At 42.8% G+C, this 22,369-nt stretch overlaps 1 protein-coding gene across 3 annotated transcripts in view; it reads left to right on the plus strand.

Annotated features, from left to right (window-relative positions):
• Positions 1-22,369, plus strand: part of SNX10 (sorting nexin 10) — a 71,683-nt gene that overhangs the window by 29,509 nt on the left and 19,805 nt on the right. For all 3 annotated transcript variants that reach the window (XM_079931591.1, XM_079931589.1, XM_079931590.1), the window contains exon 2: positions 16,194-16,240. In XM_079931591.1, coding sequence (XP_079787717.1) covers positions 16,217-16,240 — 24 coding nt within the window. In that variant the 5' untranslated portion in view covers positions 16,194-16,216. The remainder of the gene's footprint in view (positions 1-16,193; positions 16,241-22,369) is intronic.

Raw genomic sequence — 22,369 nt, forward strand, 5'->3', positions numbered from 1 at the left:
TGAGCTGTAAAGATGGCAGTGTATTGGCTCACACTTATAGTACCAGGAAATAAAATCAGAGACAGATTTTTAAAGTATGTGTAACCTTTTCAAACTAAATCTGTATCAAGAATCAGTGCCGGGACTTCCCTGGTGGCGTAGTGGATAGGAGTCCGCCCGCCAATGCAGGGGACACGGGTTCAAGCCCTGGTCCGGGAAGTTCCCACATGCTGCGGAGCAAGTAAGCCCGTGAGCCACAACTACTAAGCCTGTGCTCTAGAGTCTGCGAGCCACAACTACTGAGCCCGCGTGCCACAGCTACTGAAGCCCGCGTGCCTAGAGCCCATGCTCTGCCACAAGAGAAGCCACCACAATGAGAAGCCCGCGTGCAGCAATGAAGACCCAATGCAGCCAAAAAAAAAAGGATCAGTGCCAAGGGATCATGGCACTGATATTTATCTGCATGGACTGTGGGGGAGAAGGTCGTACCGTCTAGTTAACGGTAAGACCAACAAATCAGTGATTCCTTTGCCTTTTAGCTTTTCCACCTTAGGATGCAAGAGAATGAAATACTTTGTTAAGAAAACAGAGCAAACGTGCTCCTCCAACTGTTCACTACCTTGTGAAAGAGGGAGGAACTTTATATATCAAACAAGACAGGCCAAGGACCTGGGCCAGGTGACAGGAAGCCGCATGTCCCATCCCACCTTTGCCTGGAGTCTCACTTTCCACCACTCCCTGGAGCCCAGCCACAGCGAGCCACTTCCTGTTCCCCAAAGTAGCTTGCAACTTCTTGCCTCCCTGGGGGTAAGCAGACTGTCCCCTTCACCTCGAACCCACCTCTGCCATCTTACCTCCATCCTTAGGGCAACACAACAGAAGCTTAAAGGGATGACCAGCATGGGCACTGCAGCAAGACCGCCTGGGCTCAAATCTCAGTTCTGTCGCTTAGTAGCTGTATGACCTTTGACAAATGACTTGTTACCTTCTTGGTACTTCTGTTTTCTTAACTCTAAAAGGGGGATAATATTCATATCTGCTTCATAAGATTTTTATGAGGATATATGTAAAGTGCTTAGCACAGTGCCTGTTGGTCAGAAGGACTCTCTGGGTGTTGGTTATTATTATTATCTTTTGAAGTCTGGCCTGTCCTATAAGCCTGTGTCCACTAACCAACGTGGGATTTAGGGACTGCGGACCTAAGTTCGAGTCTGAACACTGCCCCTTATGTGTTGGGTGGCCTTGGATGGTTACTTAACTTCTTTGAATGTCGGTTTCCCCATCTGGAGCACAATATATCACATGGTTTCTGGGTGAGTCATGTGTGAACCATGTGTGAAGTGTCTGGCTTAGTACTTGACAACTGGAAGACAATCTATATGTGTTCTTTTCCGTTCCCCTCCCCCCATAGCACTCTGTTTATCACCTGATGCCTTGTACCTGCTTGGTTGCATCTCCTCCATTAGACTATATATTCCTTAGTTTTCTTTGTTTCTACACAGCATTCATTGATTCTTTTGTTTGATTTCCTCATTCATCTGTCCGCTCAGTCATTTTCTTTATTCATGCATTCTCTCTCATTTGTTCAAAAATCATTTATGAGCAGTTGCTAAGTGTGTTGGGCCCAGGAATCTACCATGGTTCCAGCTCGGGTCCAGGAGAAAAATGACAAGAGGCTGAATTAGGCCAGTGACATTGGGGGCTGTGAGAAGGGAATGGACTTAGCAGGCAGTTAGAGAGAGGATGGTCAGGGCTTGCTGACCAGCTGGATTTGGAAAGTAAGGGAAAGGAAGTAATCAAAGACAGCCTCTGGGATCTCACTTGAGTCAACGTGTGGATACTGACACCACTAACTAAAATGGACGGCATAGGAGGTGGTAAATTGGCTGCATTTTGGAAGGGCCAGGAAGAGGTGTCATGTGACAACTAGCCTGGATTGGACACAGTCAGTTTGAGGTGCCTGAAGGATGTCCACTAGGAGGTTCTGATTGTGGACTCCTCTGCATGTGAGATGGGGGTGGTGGCCAGGACGGAGAATGAGTGTAGAGTGGAAGAGAAGAGGGCTGCCAGTGGCCCTTTGGGGCATTGCCCTGATTAAAGTGGAAGGTGACAGTGAGTCTGTGGCTTCTCCTGGGAAGCCATGTGTGGTTCCTCACCACAGAAACTGCTCATGTCCTCCTTCAACCACACACCGCTCACTGTCTGCAGGTCAAGACCAGCCTTCGGGGTGTCAGTGCGGAGGTGGGGAGAATGCCCTCTTCCCCACGGGGGCCTCACTGCATCACCTGCAGGCCCTAAGCTGCAGCGAGTGTCTGTCTCCTTCCCCTGCAGCATGTCTCATAGGACCCTTCTTAAATAGATGCTGTGGTCCCTCTCTCTTAGCAACTGTGGCACGTCACTTTCTCTCTTGTCCAATTGGATATGCACAGATGAGGAAGCACACCAATAGCTACTTCCCCTCATACACACCTCTGCTGCTGTTCCTGTGTCTGAGCCACCATCACCTCTGGTCTGCACCATGTCAGTAGCCTCCCAACGGGCCTCCCTGCTTCGGCTCTGGCCCCTGATAATCTATTCCCCACCCAGCAGCCAGAGGGATCCTGCTAACGCATAAGTCAGACTATGTCACTCACCTGCTGGAGATGCTCCCGTGGCTTCCAGATTCTTCACTGTGGTCCACAGGGCACCTGCCTCCCTCTCTGAGCTCCTCTGTCTCATCCACCACACTCTGTCTGACCACATGGCTTCCTTGGCTCCCCAGGTAGGCCAAGCTTGTTCCGCCTTGGGGCTTTGGCACGAGGTGATTGCTCCTCCTGGAGTGCTCTTTCCCCAGACTGCCTTGCACTGGCTCCCTCCTGCCTTTCAGGTTTCGGCTCAAATGTCACCTCCTCAGAGAAGCCTTCCCTGATGACCCGAATGTGAAGTCATCCCCACCAAGTCCCCATAATGACTCTTGATCACATCATCCTATTCCATTTTTGTCATTAAGTTTGTTTATTATCTTTTTGAAAATTGAAGTACTGTTGATGTACAATATTATATGTTACAGGTGTACAATATAGTGATTCACAATTTTTAAAGGTCATGCTCCATTTTTAGTTATTATAAAACATTGATTATATTGCCCGTGTTATACAGTATATCCTTGTACCTTATTTATTTTATACCTAATACTTTGTACCTCTTAATCCCCTACCCCTATATTGCCCCTCTCCCTTCCCTCTCCCCAATGGTAACCACTAATTTGTTCTTTATATCTGTGATTCTGTTTCTTTTTTGTTATATTCACTAGTTTTGTTGTAGTTTTTCGATTCCACGTATAAGTGATATCATATAGTATTTGTCTCTCTGTCTGACTTATTTCACTAAGCATAATACCTTCTGAGTCCATCCATGTTATTACAAATGGCAAAATTTCATTCTTTTTTTATGGCTGAGTTGTACATTTATTGGAGAACTTTCCTTCTCCTCCCACTCTGATGTAAGTGAAACCCGGGACCTGGGGTTGTCTTGTTTGTTGCCCCATCTCCAATGTCTGCAGCAGCGCCTGGTCTTTCATAGATTGATGAATTAGGCAGGGTTGCCCATCTACACTGGGATGAGAAGAACCTGAGCTTGCTTGTTGGGGAAGGAGAAGGGACTAATGAAAAGAAAGAAGCTGTAGTTATTAAGGGGGTGGAATAATTGATGGGCTGAGGTCTTGGAGGAGGTCAGGGAGATAAGATCATGAAGACAGGAGAGAGCTTGATGCTTTTCTTTGAGACTAAGGGAAGTGGGTGAATATATGGGTAGATTTCAAGGCGGCAGAGGATCAAGATGAAGATTGTAAACCTGATGGTCTTACTATCTGATGAAGTGGGAGATACAGTTATCAGATGATAGAGGAGTAGACTGGGAGGAGGAAGGAGGCTGGGTATGAGAGATAATGGTCTGAAGCTGCTGGATGAGTGGAAAGACCCCTGAACCCTGGAGGGCCGCCCTTAGGCTGGAACTCAGGACCTGGTGAAGGAGCCTGTCACAGAACGACTGGATTTTTCTTCAGTATTGGACAGGACAAGAGAGAAAGTGGAGGAGGCAGAGGCTGTGTTGATCCATGTTTGGGGGACTGGCAGGTAGAAGGAGCTATGTGTCAATGGAGCAGGAAAAAAAGGATGCTGGAGGGGGGAGGATATTTGAATGGTAGAAGGAAGTGAAGTCCAGAGGGAGAATAAGAAGGGTAGGATCAAAAGTTCTGGTGGCTTTTCATTCAAGTGGAAGAGCAAATTGGGTGAGAATGAGGAAGTGAGAAAACGAAGGGTGGGCAGGTGGTGGTCAGAGGGGACTTTCTAGTTTTCCATTTCAAAGAACAGTTCCTGGTTGGGATGTAGCCACATGGTAAATACATTGTTGGTAAACAAAGTGTTAGGTCACAGGAATGAAGGCGAACAGGCTAAGGTGAGACCAGGGAATGTTAGGTCATTCTGTGAATGAGGTCCTCCTTGGAGGGATCACGAAAAAGTGGGGAGGAACACACAGAGGAGGTCCCTAAAAATGTAGAAATGAGGAGCCTGGAGAGAAGGAATTGATGCTAGGAAGTGAGGAGAAGGGAGTTAGTTGGTCCCATGCCTAGGTTCTGGGTACTTCTTGGTAGGTTATTGTCTGGAGATAACAGTGACCAGGGAAATTTGGTTTCTCCTGGTCCTGAAAAACAGGAGTGCTGAGGAAATGAGCAGCTTTGACTTGGAGGGTTACCATGGAAGGGGAAGGTGGAAGAACCAGGACCCAGCTAAGATAAAGCTGCTGAGATAAGTGCAAATGTGGGACATTTGCTGGCTCTAGACTGAGGGCTCCAGGGGCATATTGGAAGGCAGGGTTAGGAGAGATGGCAGAGGGACAGGAGCCAGGTAGGGATGAGAGAACCCCAGGGGAGGGATGATGCCTGGAGGGCCTTCAGCTTGGCAGACATTGTGGTTGCAGGAGGAGTGACACTAGGGCCACGAATGAAGGGTTTCAGATAGTACTTTACTTTTTTTTTTTAAGTGGCTTTGTTGTGATATCTGCTTACTATACAATTTCCCAATTGCAGTGTACAGTTCAGTGGTTTTTAGCATATTCACAGATACGTGCAACCGTCATCACAGCCAATTTTAGAATATTTCACTACCTCATTTCACTGTCCTTTAGCTATCACCCTCTGTACCCCCAATCTCCACCCTTCCACCCACTCCACCCAAGCCCCAAGCAACCCGAATCTCTCTTCTGTCTATAGAGTTCCGTATTCTGCACTTTTCACGTGAATGGAAGTCATATAATATGTGGACTTTTGTGACTGGCTTCTCTCACTTACCATGGTGTTTTCAAGGTTTATCTCTTGTAGGATGTGTCAGTATTTCATTCTTTTTTATTGTCGGATAATACTCCATTGTATAGATATACCACACTTTGTCTATCCATTCGCCCATTACTGGACATTTGGATTGTTTCCACTTTTTGACTATTATGAATAATGCTGCTATTTATATACCAGTTCCTCTGTGGACATATGTGTATATACCTAAGATAGAATTGCCGGGTCAAATGGTAAACTATGTTTAATTGGTTGAGAAAATGTGAGTGTTTTCCAAAGTGGCCGCACCATTTTATATATCCACCAGCAATACGTGACAGTTCCAATTTCTCTACATTCTTGCCAACATTTGTTATTATCTGACTTTTTGATTCCAGCCAGCCTAGTGGAAGTGAAGTGGTATCTCATTGTGGTTTTGATTTGCTTTCCCCAATAGCTAATGACATCAAGCATCTTTTTATGTGCCTATTGTCCGTTTGTATATCTTCCTTGGAAGAATGTCTATTCAGCATCCTTTGCCCATTTTTGAATTGAGTTATTAGTCTTTTTATTACTTTTTCCAGCTTTATTGAGGTACAGTTGACAAATTTGTGAGATATTTAAAGTGTACAACGTGATAATATGTGTATACGTTGTGAAAGGATTCCCCCACTGAGTTGATTAACACATCCACCACCTCACTTATTTACCGTTTTTTTTTTTTTTTTGGTAAGAACATTTAAATTCTACTCTCTTAGAAAATTTCAGTTATACAATACAGTGTTATCAACCATAGTCACCATGTTATACATTAGATCCTTAAGTCTTTTTATTACTGAGTTGTAAGAGTTCTTTATATATTTTGGATAGTACAAGTTCCTTATTAGATAAATGATTTGCAGATATTTTCTCCCATTCTGTACGTTGACTTTTCACTTTCTTGATTGTATCCTTTGAAGCTCAAAAGTTTTTAATTTTTGTGTAGTCGAATTTATCTATTTTTTCTTTTATTGCTCATGCTTTTATTATATCTAAGAATCCTTTGCTAAATCCAAGTCCATGAAGATTTACCTGTTTTCTCCTAAGTCTTAATAGTTTTTGCTCTTAACATTTAGGTCTTTGATCCATTTTGAATTAATTTTTATATATGGCATAATGTAGGGGTCCAGCTTAGTTCTTGGCTATCCTCTTGTCCCAGCACCATTTATTTTTTATTTTTTTTACATCTTTATTGGAGTATAATTGCTTTAAAATGGTGTGTTAGTTCCTGCTTTATAACAAAGTGTATCAGTTATACATATACATATGTTCCCATATCTCTTCCCTCTTGGGTCTCCCTCCGAGGTGCTCCCTCGGTCACAAAGCACCGAGCTGATCTCCCTGTGCTATGCAGCTGCTTCCCACTAGCTATCTATTTTACATTTGGTAGTGTATATATGTCCATGCCACTCTCTTGCTTTGTCACAGCTTACCCTTCCCCCTCCCCATATCCTCAAGTCCATTCTCTAGTAGGTCTGTGTCTTTATTCCTGTCTTACACCTAGGTTCTTCATGACATTTTTTTTTCTTAAATTCCATACATATGTGTTAGCATACGGTATTTGTCTTTCTCTTTCTGACTTACTTCACTCTGTATGACAGACTCTAGGTCCATCCACCTCATTACAAATAGCTCAATTTCGTTTCTTTTTATGGCTGAGTAATATTCCATTGTATATATGTGCCACATCTTCTTTATCCATTCATCCGATGATGGACACTTAGGTTGTTTCCATCTCCGGGCTATTGTAAATAGAGCTGCAATGAACATTTTGGTACATGACTCTTTATTTATTTATTTATTTATTTATTTATTTATTTATTTGCGGTATGCGGGCCTCTCACTGCTGTGGCCTCTCCCGTTAAGGAGCACAGGCTCCGGACGCGCAGGCGCAGCGGCCATGGCCCACGGGCCCAGCCGCTCTGCAGCATGTGGGATCTTCCCGGACCGGGGCACAAACCCGTGTCCCCTGCATCGGCAGGTGGACTCTCAACCACTGCGCCACCAGGGAAGCCCCAACATGACTATTTTTGAATTATGGTTTTCTCAGGGTATATGCCCAGTAGTGGGATTGCTGGGTCATATGGTAGTTCTATTTGTAGTTTTTTAAGGAACCTCCATACTGTTCTCCATAGTGGCTGTACCAATTCACATTCCCACCAGCAGTGCAAGAGGGTTCCCTTTTCTCCACACCCTCTCCAGCATTTATTGTTTGTAGATGTTTTGATGATGGCCATTCTGACTGGTGTGAGATGATATCTCATTGTAGTTTTGATTTGCATTTCTCTAATGATTAATGATGTTGAGCATTCTTTCATGTGTTTGTTGGCAGTCTGTGTATCTTCTTTGGAGAAATGTGTATTTAGGTCTTCTGCCCATTTTTGGATTGGGTTGTTTGTTTTTTTGATATTGAGCTGCATGAGCTGCTTGTAAATTTTGGAGATTAATCCTTTGTCAGTTGCTTCATTTGCAAATATTTTCTCCCATTCTGAGGGTTGTCTTTTGGTCTTGTTTATGGTTTCCTTTGCTGTGCAAAGGCTTTGAAGTTTCTAGGTCCCATTTGTTTATTTTTGTTTTTATTTCCATTTCTCTAGGAGGTGGGTCAAAAAGGATCTTGCTGTGATTTATGTCATACAGTGTTCTGCCTATGTTTTCCTCTAAGAGTTTGATAGTTTCTGGCCTTACATTTAGGTCTTTAATCCATTTTGAGCTTATTTTTGTGTATGGTGTTAGGGAGTGTTCTAATTTCATTCTTTTACATGTAGCTGTCCAGTTTTCCCAGCACCACTTATGGAAGAGGCTGTCCTTTCTCCACTGTACATTCCAGCCTCCTTTATCAAATCCAGCACCATTTATTAAAAAGACTGTTCTTTCCCCGTTGAATGGTTTTGGTACCCTTGATGAAAACAGTTGATCATAGAAATATGGGTTTATTTCTGGTCTGTCATTTCTATTCTGTTGGTCTATTTGTTTATCCTTGTGCCGGTCCCGCACTGTCTTGAGTACTGTTGCTTTGTAGTGAGTTTTAAAATCAGGAAGTGAGAGTCCTCCTACTTTGTTCTTCTTTTTCAGGGTTGTTTTGGCTGTTTTGGGTCCCTTGCAATTAGATGTGAATTTTAGAATCGGTTTATCAATTTGTACAAAGAATTCAGCTGGGATTCTGATCGATTGCACTGAATCTATAGATCATTTTGGGGAGAATTGCCATCTTAATAATGTTGGGTTTTCCAATCCATGAACACGGGATGTTTTTCCATTTATTTAGATCTTCTTTAATTTCTTTCAACAGTGTTTTGTAGTTTTCAGAGTATACGTTTTGCACTTTTGGTAAATTTAATCCTACGTATTTTATTCTTTTGATGCTATTCTTCAGGTAGTGTTTTGATGGGAACTTTTGTGGTAATACTTTTGCAAAGTCTTCTTATCACGTGAAGGGGTAGGGTGAGTGGAGAGTTAAAAAAAAATGTCTCTCCAACTGTTGGCTGGAGAGAGGAGCAGGGCATTTTCCTGTCATTCTTTAGGAGGCTGTGTGTTTAGGTCTTTCATGGTCCTGTGGCAGGGCACTGAGGGATACATCAGACTGCAAAGAACTCCATAAACCCAAAAGCCGATGGTTTTGTGTGGTGGGGGAGGAGAGTGAGTAGCTGAAGATTGATCACTCTTGGTTAATAGGAATGCAATCCGATTGGACTAATTCACATTAATATTTAAGTTACTAATACCCCTCCCCCAACTTCTGAGACTTGTCTGCTTTTCTAAAAGGGGAAAATGAGTAGCCCAGACGCATCAGTAATAGGAGAAACTTAGTAGCATAAAAAAAGGAAGGAGACCGTTTGGGAAGTGTGAAAAATAGTTTTGGATTTGATCTGGGAGGTTAAGGTTCTTGTGAGGAAAGAGGATGTCACAGCACAAGTTAGAAAGTCCATTGTTACCTGCCTGTCTGCTCTAGCGGTCTGCTCCTCTCTCTTACATCTGCTTTTTATGGTTTTTTTCCTTCCTCTGTTTATCCTAGTTGTGTTTTGCTCTCCCCTCAGTGGCTCTCCTTAGCGTGTGTATGAAGGGAGGTGGAAGTCAGGCCCAACATGCACATGCCTGTGTCCGGAGCATCTGTAAATCTAAGGTAGCATTTTTCCTAAATGCCACCAAAATGGTTGTGATGCTAAAATTATATATATATATATATATATATACACATGTACACTTTTTTTTTGTTTTTCTTGTCTCTGGATTTCAAACCCTAAATTTGTCCTAGCATCATATTCATGACCATAAATGGAACCCATTGTAGAGATTATATCATAGAGATTAGCAAGTTAGTGGTTTCATTATTTTATGTGTTATGAACCAGTATTGTTTTAGACTGCTAACCCTCTTTAATATATTTTTGTGTATGTGTGATAAATGCTGGAAAAATTTAATGGTAATTTTATTTGTCTTTCCAACATTAACTGAATTTCAGATTTCTGCTTTTTTTTTTCCATTTTGGTTTTGCCTTTTTAAAGTTCTAAGATCAGACTGAGGAAGAACAGCTTGGGCCTGATTTACACATGGTTCTGCACACCTTGCCAGCCCTCCTCAAAAGTGCATGGCTGCCCCACTTCAATCCATTCTCATGTTTTGGTGTAGCTCTTTTTTCTTTTTCTTTTTGGTTGAGCTCTTTTGATTGCACAAATTGGGATCTCCCTCAAGCTACCTCGAGTACGGGGTTGCTTATTGTAAGGACACTGTGCATGGGGACCCAGGAGACTCTGGGCACTTAAGCCACTGGGGAAATAAGAACTCTGGGTTACGGCGCTGGCACCAGGCAACCCTGCGGACATCAGCAGCTGAAGTGGGCTTCTGTAATTCAACTTTTCTGGTGGCCAGTTTCTTTAGTATCTCAAGAGATCTTTTATTTACGTCATGGCTTCTGTTTAAGTATAAGCTCTGGTCCCTTAGAACTCCAGTTAAGACGTCGTTATCTCTCCCTTTTCTCATCATCATTTCCTAGCTTCAGGACCCAGAGAACTGCCTAGTCTTGGTGCTTCCTAGTCTAAATGCTGGGAGGGAGCTGGTGCCCAGCCATCCCTGCTTTCCATGCCAGGCCATGCCTCAGGCACCTGGCTAACCTCTGCAGGGGCCTCCCTGGAGTCTGATGCCCATCACTGATGCTGGTTCCTGTGTCCGAGGAGGGCCCCCCAGGTGCTAGAAAACAGGGCTACCTGTAGAACTACCCCTCCAGCAAGACCCTGGCCAAGAACTTCCCCCTAGGGGAGATTTGGGAGGGCTATACCAGCCCCCCCTGCCCCGCCCCTATCCCCACTACAGACCTGCAAAGGACATAGGTAGCACCGAGAGCAGGTCTGGGAAAAACTGGCACTAAATTAAACTTTGAATTTTAAATAACCCCACTGATGTCATATCCTTGTACAGATGAAAGTAAGAAGCCAGTGATTTTTTAAGTAGAAAAATTGCTGAACATTTAGGAGGAAATGAAACAAACACTGAAAGTGAAATTAACTATTGTTTGTTTTTTTTGGAGGGGGGAATAATAAAAGTAATTGAATACATTGTTTACTATCTTTTTAAAAATATATGGTTTTCTGGGAGTTCCCTGGTGGTCCAGTGGTTGGGACTTGGTGCTTCCATCTGCCGTAGGCCTGGTTGGGGAACTAAGATCCTGCATGCCGAGCCATATGGCAAAAAACCCATATATATATAGTTTCCTTTTTCTTTTACCACTTTCTTATTGGGATGTAGTTGATTTACAATGTTTCAGGTGGTCAAAGTGATTCAGTCATATATATATATATACGCACACACACACACACACACACACACATTTTCAGATTCTTTTCCATTATAGGTTATTACAAGATATTGATATAGTTTCCTGTGCTATACAGTATCCTTGTTGTCTACCTATTTCATATATAGTAGTGTGTATCTGTTAATACCAAATTCCCAATTTATCCCTCTCCCCGCTTTGGTAACTGTAAGTTTGCTTTCTATGTCTGTGAGTCTATTTCTGTTTTGTAAATAAGTTCGTTTGTATCATCTTTTAAGATTCTGAATATAAGTGGTATCATCATGGTTTTATTAACAAACGCATTGTAAACTTTTGGAAAAATACAGAAAAGAAGGAAATAAAACAGAAATGACCACTGTTGACTTGTCACATGTAGGCTTCGGTTCTTAAATAAATAAGTAAAGAAATAAAAACATATGTAAAAAGATCACCTAATACTTCTTGAACAGTCCCTATCATTTAGTATTCTTCTGTAACATAATTTGGAATGGCTACGAGGTGGTCTTTTATGCAGCCCTACCATAATTCACTTTTCCTAGTGTACTACTTATGGACATTTAGGTTTCTATTTTATTTGATTTTTTAAATGAAAAATACTGCATTGTGAACATTCATATAAAAATTATTTGCACATGTCTGACCAGTTTTTTTACATTGAGATTCCAGATGTGGAATAATTGAGTCAAAGAACATAAGTAATTTAAAAATGCTTTCGGGGCTTCCCTGGTGGCGCAGTGGCTGAGAGTCTGCCTGCCGATGCAGGGCACACGGGTTCGTGCCCCGGTCTGGGAAGATCCCACATGCCGCGGAGCGGCTGGGCCCGTGAGCCATGGCCGCTGAGCCTGCGCGTCGGGAGCCTGTGCTCCACAACGGGAGAGGCCACAACAGTGAGAGGCCCGCGTACTGCAAAATAAATAAATAAACAAAAAATGCTTTTGAAACATATGGCCAAATTGTCTTTGAGAAATATTGAAATAGCTCACATTCCTACCAGCAGCATTCAGTCTCATTTCCCGTGATGCTTGCCAGCAATGGATTTCATTGAAGAAACATTCTAATTTGATAGACAGAAATATGGCATCTCATTTTTATTTGCACTTACAGCAAGGTTAAACATTCGAGGTAGATTATTGACCTTTTTATAAAAAAATGTTACTTTTAATTGTGGTAAGAAACATAAAATTTACCATTTTGCCTGTTTTAAGCATACAGTTCAATAGTGTTGAGTATATTCACATTGTTGTGTAACAAGTCTCCAGACCTTTTTCATCTGGCAAAACTGAAACCCTATACTCATTAAACAAGAACTCGCCATTTCCCCTTCCTCCCAGCCCTGGCAACCACCGTTCTACTTTCTGTTTCAAGGTTAGCTGGGGTCAGATCTCCACACTGGTTCCTGTAAGTCTTTCAGTGAGGCAAGAATTCTCCATATCCATTATTTTGACAGGCATAGGGGCTAGCCTGGGGAATTTGGAAATCTAAACAAATGAAAAATTTTACAACCCACCAGGAGGGCATAGTTTATCAGGGGGCAGTTTCTGACTAGCGGCTTCTGTTTGCTAAATTATAGACATCTAACCTTTTCTCTCAAACCGTTCTATGGTGCTATCATTTAATTTCCTTCCCCCCATCAGTAAATGCCATGGCGAGGTCCAGTACCTGATGACATTTTCTACTGAGTTATAAAGCTAGCATCTTTTCCTATGTTTGAATCTGCATAGGAAAATCTTCCATAATGAAGTAAAAATCTTCCATAATTTATGTTTGAGTCATTATTTCTTCTGTTGAATAACAAAAATTCAACCAAGTAAAAATCTTCCATAATTTATGTTTGAGTCATTATTTCTCCTGTTGAATAACAAAAATTCAACTAAGTAGATTTAAAGATCTAATTAACATTATTGAACGATTCATGAATTGGGCAGCATCCCATCTAGCAAGTAGAGGGGAGCTCCAGAGGGCTGCAGAGAGGGAGAGGTTTTCAAAGGCAAGGCAAGCCATAAACAAACAAAAAGATTATTTCTGGCTTAGGTAACCTCCCTATGGGGGACAGAAGGAGTTACCTCATCTTCCTTTGGGGGGGTCAAAAGAGTGACCTAATCGGTGCTGACTTGAAAATTTCACATTTTCTAGTTGGGATTACATTCCTGGGGAAGGTTGTAATGGCAGTTTGGTTAGGTATTAAGTCTTGGTTTTGGCACAGGTGTCTCCATTTTGGGCCTGTCATTTCTTTTTTAATACTTCTGATAGAATTATTGTGTTTATTTTTAAATGATTGTTACCTGAAAAAGTGTAAAATTAATTTGTGTTCACTGGAAAAATTCAAACAATGTGGAAGTGGATGGAGTGGAAAATGAAAGTCTTCTCCCCTCTAACCACACCCCCATCCCTCTATCCAGCTTTAAAATATTAAAGCTTGACTGTGTGTTCTCTGTGATGTTTTGGAGCCAGTTTAAACTTTCAGCTTCCTATTTGTACAGTTTGACTTGGTCTCTAGCATCTCAGGTGGCCAATGCCCTATGAGAACTGTTGAATCCTCCTGCCTCGGGTGGGGGTGGGTGAAAAGCTCAAGTCCCTTGGGGAGAATTAAATTAAAGACCCCAAATGTGAACCATTTGTCCAGCCACACAGTCATGGAGGCAGCCTCAGGCAATGGGAAGACCTGGGCTGGGAAGCAGACTGACTTGAGTTCACACTGGACTAATTGAGCTCTCTCCCTCCCTGTGTGACCTGGGGCAACCTGCTCCCTCCAGCCTTCTGTTTTCTTACCTGTAAAGTGAGGACACTCAAATCTCCCTCACAGAATGGTTATGAAGTTTACACAAGAAAACGCAGATGTGCTTTGTTGGAGACATTCAGTCAACTGGGAGAAGGAGAATATACAAATATTATGATGCAAGTGAGGTTCATGCCAGCAGGGACTTGCACAACACGCTGTGTAATGGGGGTGAAGAGCTGGGGCAGGAGCAGGGAAGACGGGTGGGAGTTGGCAGGATGGGAGTTGGCAGGATGATCTGGAAGCTTGGGGTCAAGGACCCACCCGATCAGTGTTTCGGCAGAATCCCAAGATGGATGTCACCCATGGCCTAGCCTTCAGCCGATGCAGGGATTCCTTCAATAACCTGAACTCTCGAGCTGCTCCTCCTTCCAGCCTCCGCCCCTTTGCACACGCCAGTCCCTCTGCTTAAAATGCCTTTCTCCTGTAGCCTTCCTGGCTAAATGACACCGCCCTTTAGGCCTCAGCTTAAGTGCCACTTTCTCAGTACAGCCTTCCCAGGCGACACTCCCCCACTTCCCCATTTAGTCTTTCCGTTCTTTCAAGAGGCTGTCCTTTCCCTTCCTTTCTGTCATTTCTATACTATATTTATGAAGTCATCTCGTAAGCTCTGAGTCTGCTCTGCCCTCCACTGTGTGTCCCACTCCTACTCCAGCACATGGCACATAAATACCGAGTGAGTGAGTGAGTGAATGAATGAATTCCCCCTTCCCCAGCTACGTCCCCAGCCTACCTTTCTAGTCTAATCCCCGGAGAGCCTCTCCGTATTAGTTTCCTGTGGCTGCCATAAGAAATTACCACAAACTTTGTGGCTTAAAACAACAGAAATTTATTCTCTTCTCCATTCCTGAGGCCAGAAATTTGAAATCAAGGTGTTGGCAGGACTGTGCTGCCTCCGTTGGCTCTAGGAGAGAAGGCTTTCTTGTTCTTCCAGCTTCTGGTGACCCCAGGTGTCCTTGGCTTGTGGCTGCATCACTTCGGTCTCTGCCTCCATCTTCACATGGCCTTCTCCTCTGTGTGTGGATGATTTCTTCTCTTCTGTCTCTTATAAGAAGGACACTTGTCATTGGATTTGGGGCCCACCCACCTGCAAAGACACCTTTTCCAAATAAGATCACCTTCACAGGTTCCGGAGGTTAGGATGCAGACCCACCTTTTTGGCAGCTTCCCACCTCCCATGAAGCCTTTCCCTCAGCTGAACCGGCCTGGTCCCCATCTCTGGATTGTCCATCACGCTTTTCCCCCATCCTCTGTGTATGCCACTGTCACACCTCTTCCTCCTCTTTCCGTGAACCTTGAAATTCCCCTGTGGGTCCTCTTGCTCGCTCACTCACTCTGGCTGAAAGGACCTTCCTTCCCCTTGGCGGCACAGCTCGCTCACCTCCTTCGGGAGCTCTTTCCTCTGCTCTGGGTTCTCCTCCCCGACACCCACCATGTGGGAAGCACCCACGTACTTCCTCGTATTCCCTACAGTGCCAGGGATGTTCTTGGAGACTCAGGAAATACTTGTGGATGATAATAATCATCTGGAAAGTGGGGTCAGACTTACATGATCAAAATAAAGGCAAGTCATGACCATGCAGCCATAGCCACCTTTCTGTTGTAAAATACATGTGCATACAGTGAGGGGATTCTTTTTTTTTTTTTTTTGGCAGAGAGTAGGTGTTAAGTCCAACTAGCTAAGTGGGGTTTTAAGGAACAATAGACAGTCTTAGGAACATGCAGGGCCTGGAATCAGCCGAGTGGCTGACTGCACTGACTGGAGGCTCAGAATCAAGTTTCCCATCTTCATCCCTCTTGGGGCCACACCAGCTCTTATCTGAACTCTGGAGTAGTTTAAATGTCACAGGAGTGACTTGTTCCTTGAAAGCTTGGGTTGCTGGTGAAACCGTCAGGGCTGTTCTCAGTGGTGGATCGCTGGGCACCTTTTCCATTCTCTTCACCTCACTGCCAACCAGCATCCCCTGCTGCCCCTCATGGCCCTCTGCTCCCCAACATCTCCAGCCTCCTCTGATTTTCCCAAGGCTCCAACTCCAGCCTGACCCTGTCTGGCCTTCAGTTTGAGGGCCGGTCATCATCTGGCTGTCTTGGCCTTGCCGTAGCCTAAACTCCCAATTCCCAGGTGGACCGATGTTTCCCTTGGTTGGATCAGCAGGAGACAGGGTTAGGGGAGAAGCACAGGTATACTTTTCAGAGACTGTGGGAGGGCGGGCTCTCAGGGGGGATCTGGGTGGGAGGTCCTGAGAGGCATATCTGCTCCTGTATGGAGGTTCCAAATCACTGAGTGTTGGTATCTTATTTTTCAGATCGATTGTGTCCTGTGTTGAAGATGTTTCCAGAACAGCAGAAAGAGGTATGTCATCAGAAATCCCCAAATAGATAATCCACGTCCTTTAACTCACTACAGGTTAGTTCTTCATTCTCTGACCATAAATCTGTAGACGAGAGTCAAGATACCACAGGACGTCATAGAAGGGGGCTAATGAAAGAGCAAAACAGCTGCCCTCCTGAACCTCCTGACCCCCACTCCCCAGCATCCGTGCAGTCTTCTTGGCCCTACCCAGTACGAAGACCAGGCATGCTTCTTCCTTGTCCCTGTGTTAAACAGTTCTGGGACCAAGGTGCTTGCTTCAGGAAATACCTTCTCTGTGAAGGTGGCCAAACTGCAAGCCTCCACACTGCCCTCACTTCTGATACCAGTTTCAAATTTGGAGGTTCCCCAGACCATCTTCAGTTTTGATAGTTCACAAGAAAGACTCACAGAACTCACTGAGAGCAGTTATACTCACTGTTATGGTTTATTACAGGGAAAGGATACCAGTTAGAACCAGCTGAAGGGAGAGATGCAGAGGGCCAGGTTGGGAAGGGGCCCAAATGCAGAGCTACTGCTTATTCTCTCCACAAGGAGTCGGTGTGTGATAATTTCCACAGGGAAGCTCCCCTGTGCCTTTGGTGTCCAGAGTTTTTATTGGGGCTCATCCTCTCCTGCATGGCCGACCTTTTTGTCCACTCCTCCTGGGATCAGGCTAATACCTTTAGTCTCTGGTTCCTCCAGAGGTCACAGCTGATACAGCGTGGCCCTAAGCCTCCATCATATTCACATTGTTAGACTGTCCAGTGGCCAAACCCAGGCAAACAAAGATACTCTTGTCAGGCAAGACATTCCAGGGGCCTAGAGATCACCTCCCAGAAGCCAAGGGCAGAGGACAGACCTCCTTTCAGGTAAGCTGAATGCTTCACTACACACCTGTATTGGCCTGAGAGCGGAGCTGTGCTGACAGCCGGCACTATTCCAGAGGCACATTTTAAAAATTGTTCTTGGGGGGAGAAAGCTCCCCATGAAAGCAACAAAGACGTTTTTCCAATGAGAAGCTTTTTTTTTTGGCTGGTTTAATCATGATTTTTAAAGTTCATTTCAGTTAATAAAAACTAGACACAGACTTTAACCAACTGCATAAAGAAAGCATTATATTGACCTTACAAGTCCTTTATTATAACTAATTATATAATAATAATAATATAACATTAAGCAGTTTTAAACTGGAAAGTCCTTCAATTGAAAAGGAAAATACCGTTAAGTTGAGAAAGGGGTATAATGCCCAGAAATATACTTGAGTCTCTGTCAGCAAGAAATAAGCACAGCAAGACCAGATTCTGGATGTACCGTAACATACTACTGTCCATCACATATCAATTCATTTTCTATGTGTGGCCAGAATTTCTTGGTTTCTCTTACGTTGCTCTTAGAACAAAGTCCACACTCCTCATTGTGGTTTCCAAGGCCCTGTGTGATCCGACCCTGCTTCTTTCCCCAGGCTCGTCTCCCGCTTCTCCCTCTACCCAGTACCCTTCTCACGCCTTATTCTGGAAACTTGATTGCTCTGTGTGCCCTGGGCCCCTGGGCTTTCACAAATGTTTTTCCCACTGCCTGGAATAATCTCTGTCCCCAGCCTTCACACCACCTTGACAGGCTGACGACTCCTTATCTTTCAGGCCTCAGCTTAGAAGTCAAGGGGAAGCTTTCCTAAAGCCTCAATTATCAAGATATTTTTATCTCAGCAGCTACCCCATCAGCACCCTGTAGTTAATGCCAGTTAGAAGTGGAGGAGGTTTTGGCTGAGCCTTTAAATATCCTAGTGGCTGGTGGTGGTTTAGTGGAAAATAATTCAAGTCCCACCTAACTGCATATATCAAGGCTGAATGCAATATCCCTGATTGTTCTAGAATCTAGACCAGGGGGGCAGTGTGTGTGTAAGCCCTTTGCACTTGGTGCCCACAGGAGACATTGCTAATTAATCGTAAGGTTGACATGTGAATTGATACCCAGTTACCATCCTTGTTCAAGATGCAAATGGCCCAGGACTGACATCTTGGTTCTACCTAAGCTGGTAGTGCCAGTTTAGAAGTTTGGTAAAAATTTTTTTTTTAAGATGGGGGGGTAGGGTGGGGAGTCGATTGCAGTCTCTCTTGTTAAAATAGCTTTATTACCGCAATAAATCTAGAGAGAGGAGAACAGGGAGGGAGAGGCTCCCTTGTTAGCTAAACATGTTCCATTTGCACATTGGTTTGAATTCCCACGAGAGCAGTATCCGTGCTGATGGATCTTCCCCGTAAAAAGGCCTTGGCATCAGGCCATTGTAAAATTAAAATGAATTCAGATTCATTCATGCATGCCGCTTTAATTTACAATTAAAATATTATGGTTACATATTTTAATAAGAATAATTAGGTGGACCCAACTGAATCAACTCTTCTGTTTAATGAGACAGAACCCGGAACCCTAATGAAAAGGCAGGTGGCTGTGACAGGAAACGCGTTTCAGACGGCGTCTTGTGTGGAGCCAGACGTTTTCGTTCTCTTTATATTCTAACACCCGGAATGAACAGGTTGATCTTCCTGCGTCGCTAAGGACCCTTGGCTTCAGCCACATTGAGCTCATCTTATGTGATATGTAAATAAGCAGTTTACACTCTTTCATGGAGTCTGACATTCTGGCCCCTCCAAGGAACTGTGTTTGTGTCTCTGCCCAGGGCTTGCTTGGTGTAAGTGGGATAGTCCTACATATGTGATGTGACTGGAAGGGTGGGCTGAAACCTCTTTTCTCTGTGTGTGTGTGTGTGTGTGTGTGTGTGTGTGTGTGTGTGTCTCCCCAACTCTCCTGGATCATGATGGCTGAATTCTACCTTTAGAGATTCATACCTTTTGTATAAGAGTTTTTTCTCCTTCAAAATGTACATACTTGGTATTGGATATAATGGCAATTAGCATTTATTGACACTTGAGTGACAGTAAATCTACAACTCCGTGGCAGGAGATACCTTGAGTGGAGCAGAACCAAGTGGGCCCAGGACGGTTCCAGGCACCGTGAGGACCCTGCCACACAGCCCCTACAGGGAGAGATGGGAAGGATGTGCTGCTGTTTTGGACGTGTTGGCTCTAAGCTTAACATTTAAGTGTTCAAGATACACTTACACTGATTGATGGTAACATTTTGGGCTTGCTCTAGGAAAGCATGGTTTTAATATTGATTTCTGATTGGAAACTGACTGAGCTGGGACCAGTGAGTAACATCAAAGGATATCCCATAAGCAACACCTCCACCTGGTGTCCTGTGATGCTGGGGACTTTGAAGGGAAGTGACAAGACAAGACCCTTTCCCAATCCCCAAAACTCAATTTGTTCTTCCTTCCTCCTTTCCTCCCTGCCTATGTGACGTGATGTAATAATAGGGAAAACTGGGTATGGGATATATGGGAATTCTCTACTGTCTTTGAACAATTTTTCTGTATATTTAAAACTGCTCTAAAACAGTTAGTTTTAAAACAGATAACATTGAATTATACGTGCTCACACATAAAGATTTCTAAAAGACTGTGCAATGAATAAATCAAGGTACAAAACAGTATTTACAGTGTGCTCCCATTTGCATTAAAAATTATATATACATGTATATACACACACATATATATACATATATGTGCCAATTATGTGTATAATAGAAGAAGTATGTAAAAGTCCTAGATAGGCTGAAAAGAAACTGGAAGTCCAGTAGGAGGGGGACTTCATTTTCAGGGTGTTCTCATCTGTACTTGAAATGATCTCTCTCTCTTTAACCACATACATATTTTATTTTTATAATAATGAAAAAATCTTATTTTTCAAAGGTAGATAAGTATTGGGACGTCATTATGTTAACGGTGTCAGTAACAGTTGAACTCATGGTTAATGCTTTCAGATTCACGTTTCTGACTTACTTTCGCTTTCAAGTGCCACATGTGTCTCTTTTCATAAAGCAGTCCCCTTGAGATGACCTCTTCCCTTCTTCCCTTCCTCCCTTCCTTCTCTTCCTTTACTGGTTTTAACTTTTCATTATAAATTTTAAACACACAAAGTAGAGAGACTAATATAATGAGCCCTTATGTACCTGGGGGTTCAAGAGTTAACACATTATTAATTCATGACCAAGCTATTGCCCCACCGCCACCCATTCCCTCCTGCTACCACACAGTGAATTATCTGAAACGAATTTTAGGCATAGTGTAATTTCATCTGTCAATATTTTAGTATGCATTTATAACAAATGACCCTTCTTAGAAACAAACCACATTATTATACCTTAAATAATTAACATTAATTCCTTCATATCATCAAATAGTCAGTGTTCAAGTCTCCCTGATTACGTTGAAAAAAAAATTGTATATTTGGTTGTTCTAATCTTGATCCAAATAGGAACTACACATTGCATTTGGTTAATATATTGCTCAAAACCTCTCATTCTGCCCATTTTCCCCCTTGTGCAATTTATTTGTTGAAGAAACTGCATCTTTTGACCTATAGATGTTTTCACATTCTGGATTTTGCTGATCGTGTCCTTGTGGTGTAGTTTAGCACAGGTTGGTAATTATTTCTTGTTGTAAAAGATGAGTGTTTTCCACTAATGTATTATGAAATACAAAAAGGTAACTCTCCTTAATTCTGGACACTGCTTGTGTAAAGAAACTCATAACATCATGAATTATTATAAGTCATGTAAAAGGCAGGCCTAGTTGAATTTCACTCACAGCTATTTATCCCGACGTAATAAAAGCTTTCTTAAAAGTCATCGTTCAAAACTGCCAGGGAACGGCATTTAAACACACTCCAAGCTATAAAGTGACAAGAAACATTCCTTGGAGGATGTCTTTTAGGTTATTTGTCATAAATATTATTAGGAAATAAAGGAAGGTTGCTTGATACATTCCTTCTGCCTTTCAAGCATGTTATTTGTAGAGAATGTAGTGTGTGTGAAAGGGGCTAAATTTTAGTTTTGAGATTGTTATGTGGGAGCCCTGGATAGAACCCTGGTGAATAAGACATTGGTTAAATGTCAGTGCCTTGCTCAGAACCAGGACTCAATGCATTTTAATTGAATGAATGAGTCTCCAGTTCAAATACATAAACATATAAAATGGGTATATACTTTGGAATAGGATAAAAACGGCCTGAGAAAGTGAGCATAAAATGAAACAAGTTTTCATTTTTGTGGTAGAAGATTCTCATCAAGGCTATGAAAAACTAATACTAGCACCTGGAGATTCTTTGTTTGTTAGCTTTTGTCTGTACTCATCTTTTTGTAATAAGAATAAATATTTTTACAGTCAGCACACAGTTATGTTTACTGTACTATAAAAATAGAAGAAACTGTGATAGGTATGTAGTGACATATCACTGTGGTGTTAATTTGCATTTCCCCTAATGGGTAATGATCTTGAACATCTTTTCATGTGCTTGTTTGCTATCTGTATGTCTTCCTTGGTGAAATGCCTTTTCATGTGTTTTGCCTATTTTCTAATTGAATTCTTTGTTTTTTTTACATGTTGAGTTTTGAGAGTTCTTTATGTATTCTAGCTACAAGTCCTTTGAGGGATGAGTGATTTGCAGATATTTTCCAGCCTGTAATTTTTCTTTTCAGCCTCTTCACAGGAGATGCAGAGCAAAGCTTTTTAGGTTTGGCGAGGTCTAATTTAGCTCTCTTTCCTTACCTGGATTATCATTTCGGTGTCAAGTCTAAGAACTCTCTCTAATCAAAGGTCGCAAAGATTTTCTCCTATGTTTTTTTCTAAAGGTTTTATGTTTCCATTTAAATCTACGGTCCATTTTGAGTTAATTTTTACGTAAGGGGCAAAGTTCAGGTCGGGATTCCTCTTTTGGCCTGGGGATGTCCAGTTGGTCCTGAACCACTTGTTGAAAAGGCTATCTCTCCTCCATTGAGTTGTTTTTACACCCTTGTCTAAAATCAGTTGGACATATTTGCATAAGTCTATTTCTGGGTTTTCTGTTCCGTTCCATTGACCTGTGCCCCTCTACCCGTACCACACTATCCTGATTACTATAGCTGTATAGTAAGCCTTAACATAAGGAAGAAGGATTCCTCCCACTTTATTCTCTTTCAGAATTATTTTGACTATTCTAGGGTCTTTTCCTTTCCATGTAAATTTTAGAA

Source organism: Stenella coeruleoalba (assembly GCF_951394435.1).
Source record: "Stenella coeruleoalba genome assembly, chromosome: 9".
Lineage (NCBI taxonomy): Eukaryota > Metazoa > Chordata > Mammalia > Artiodactyla > Delphinidae > Stenella > Stenella coeruleoalba.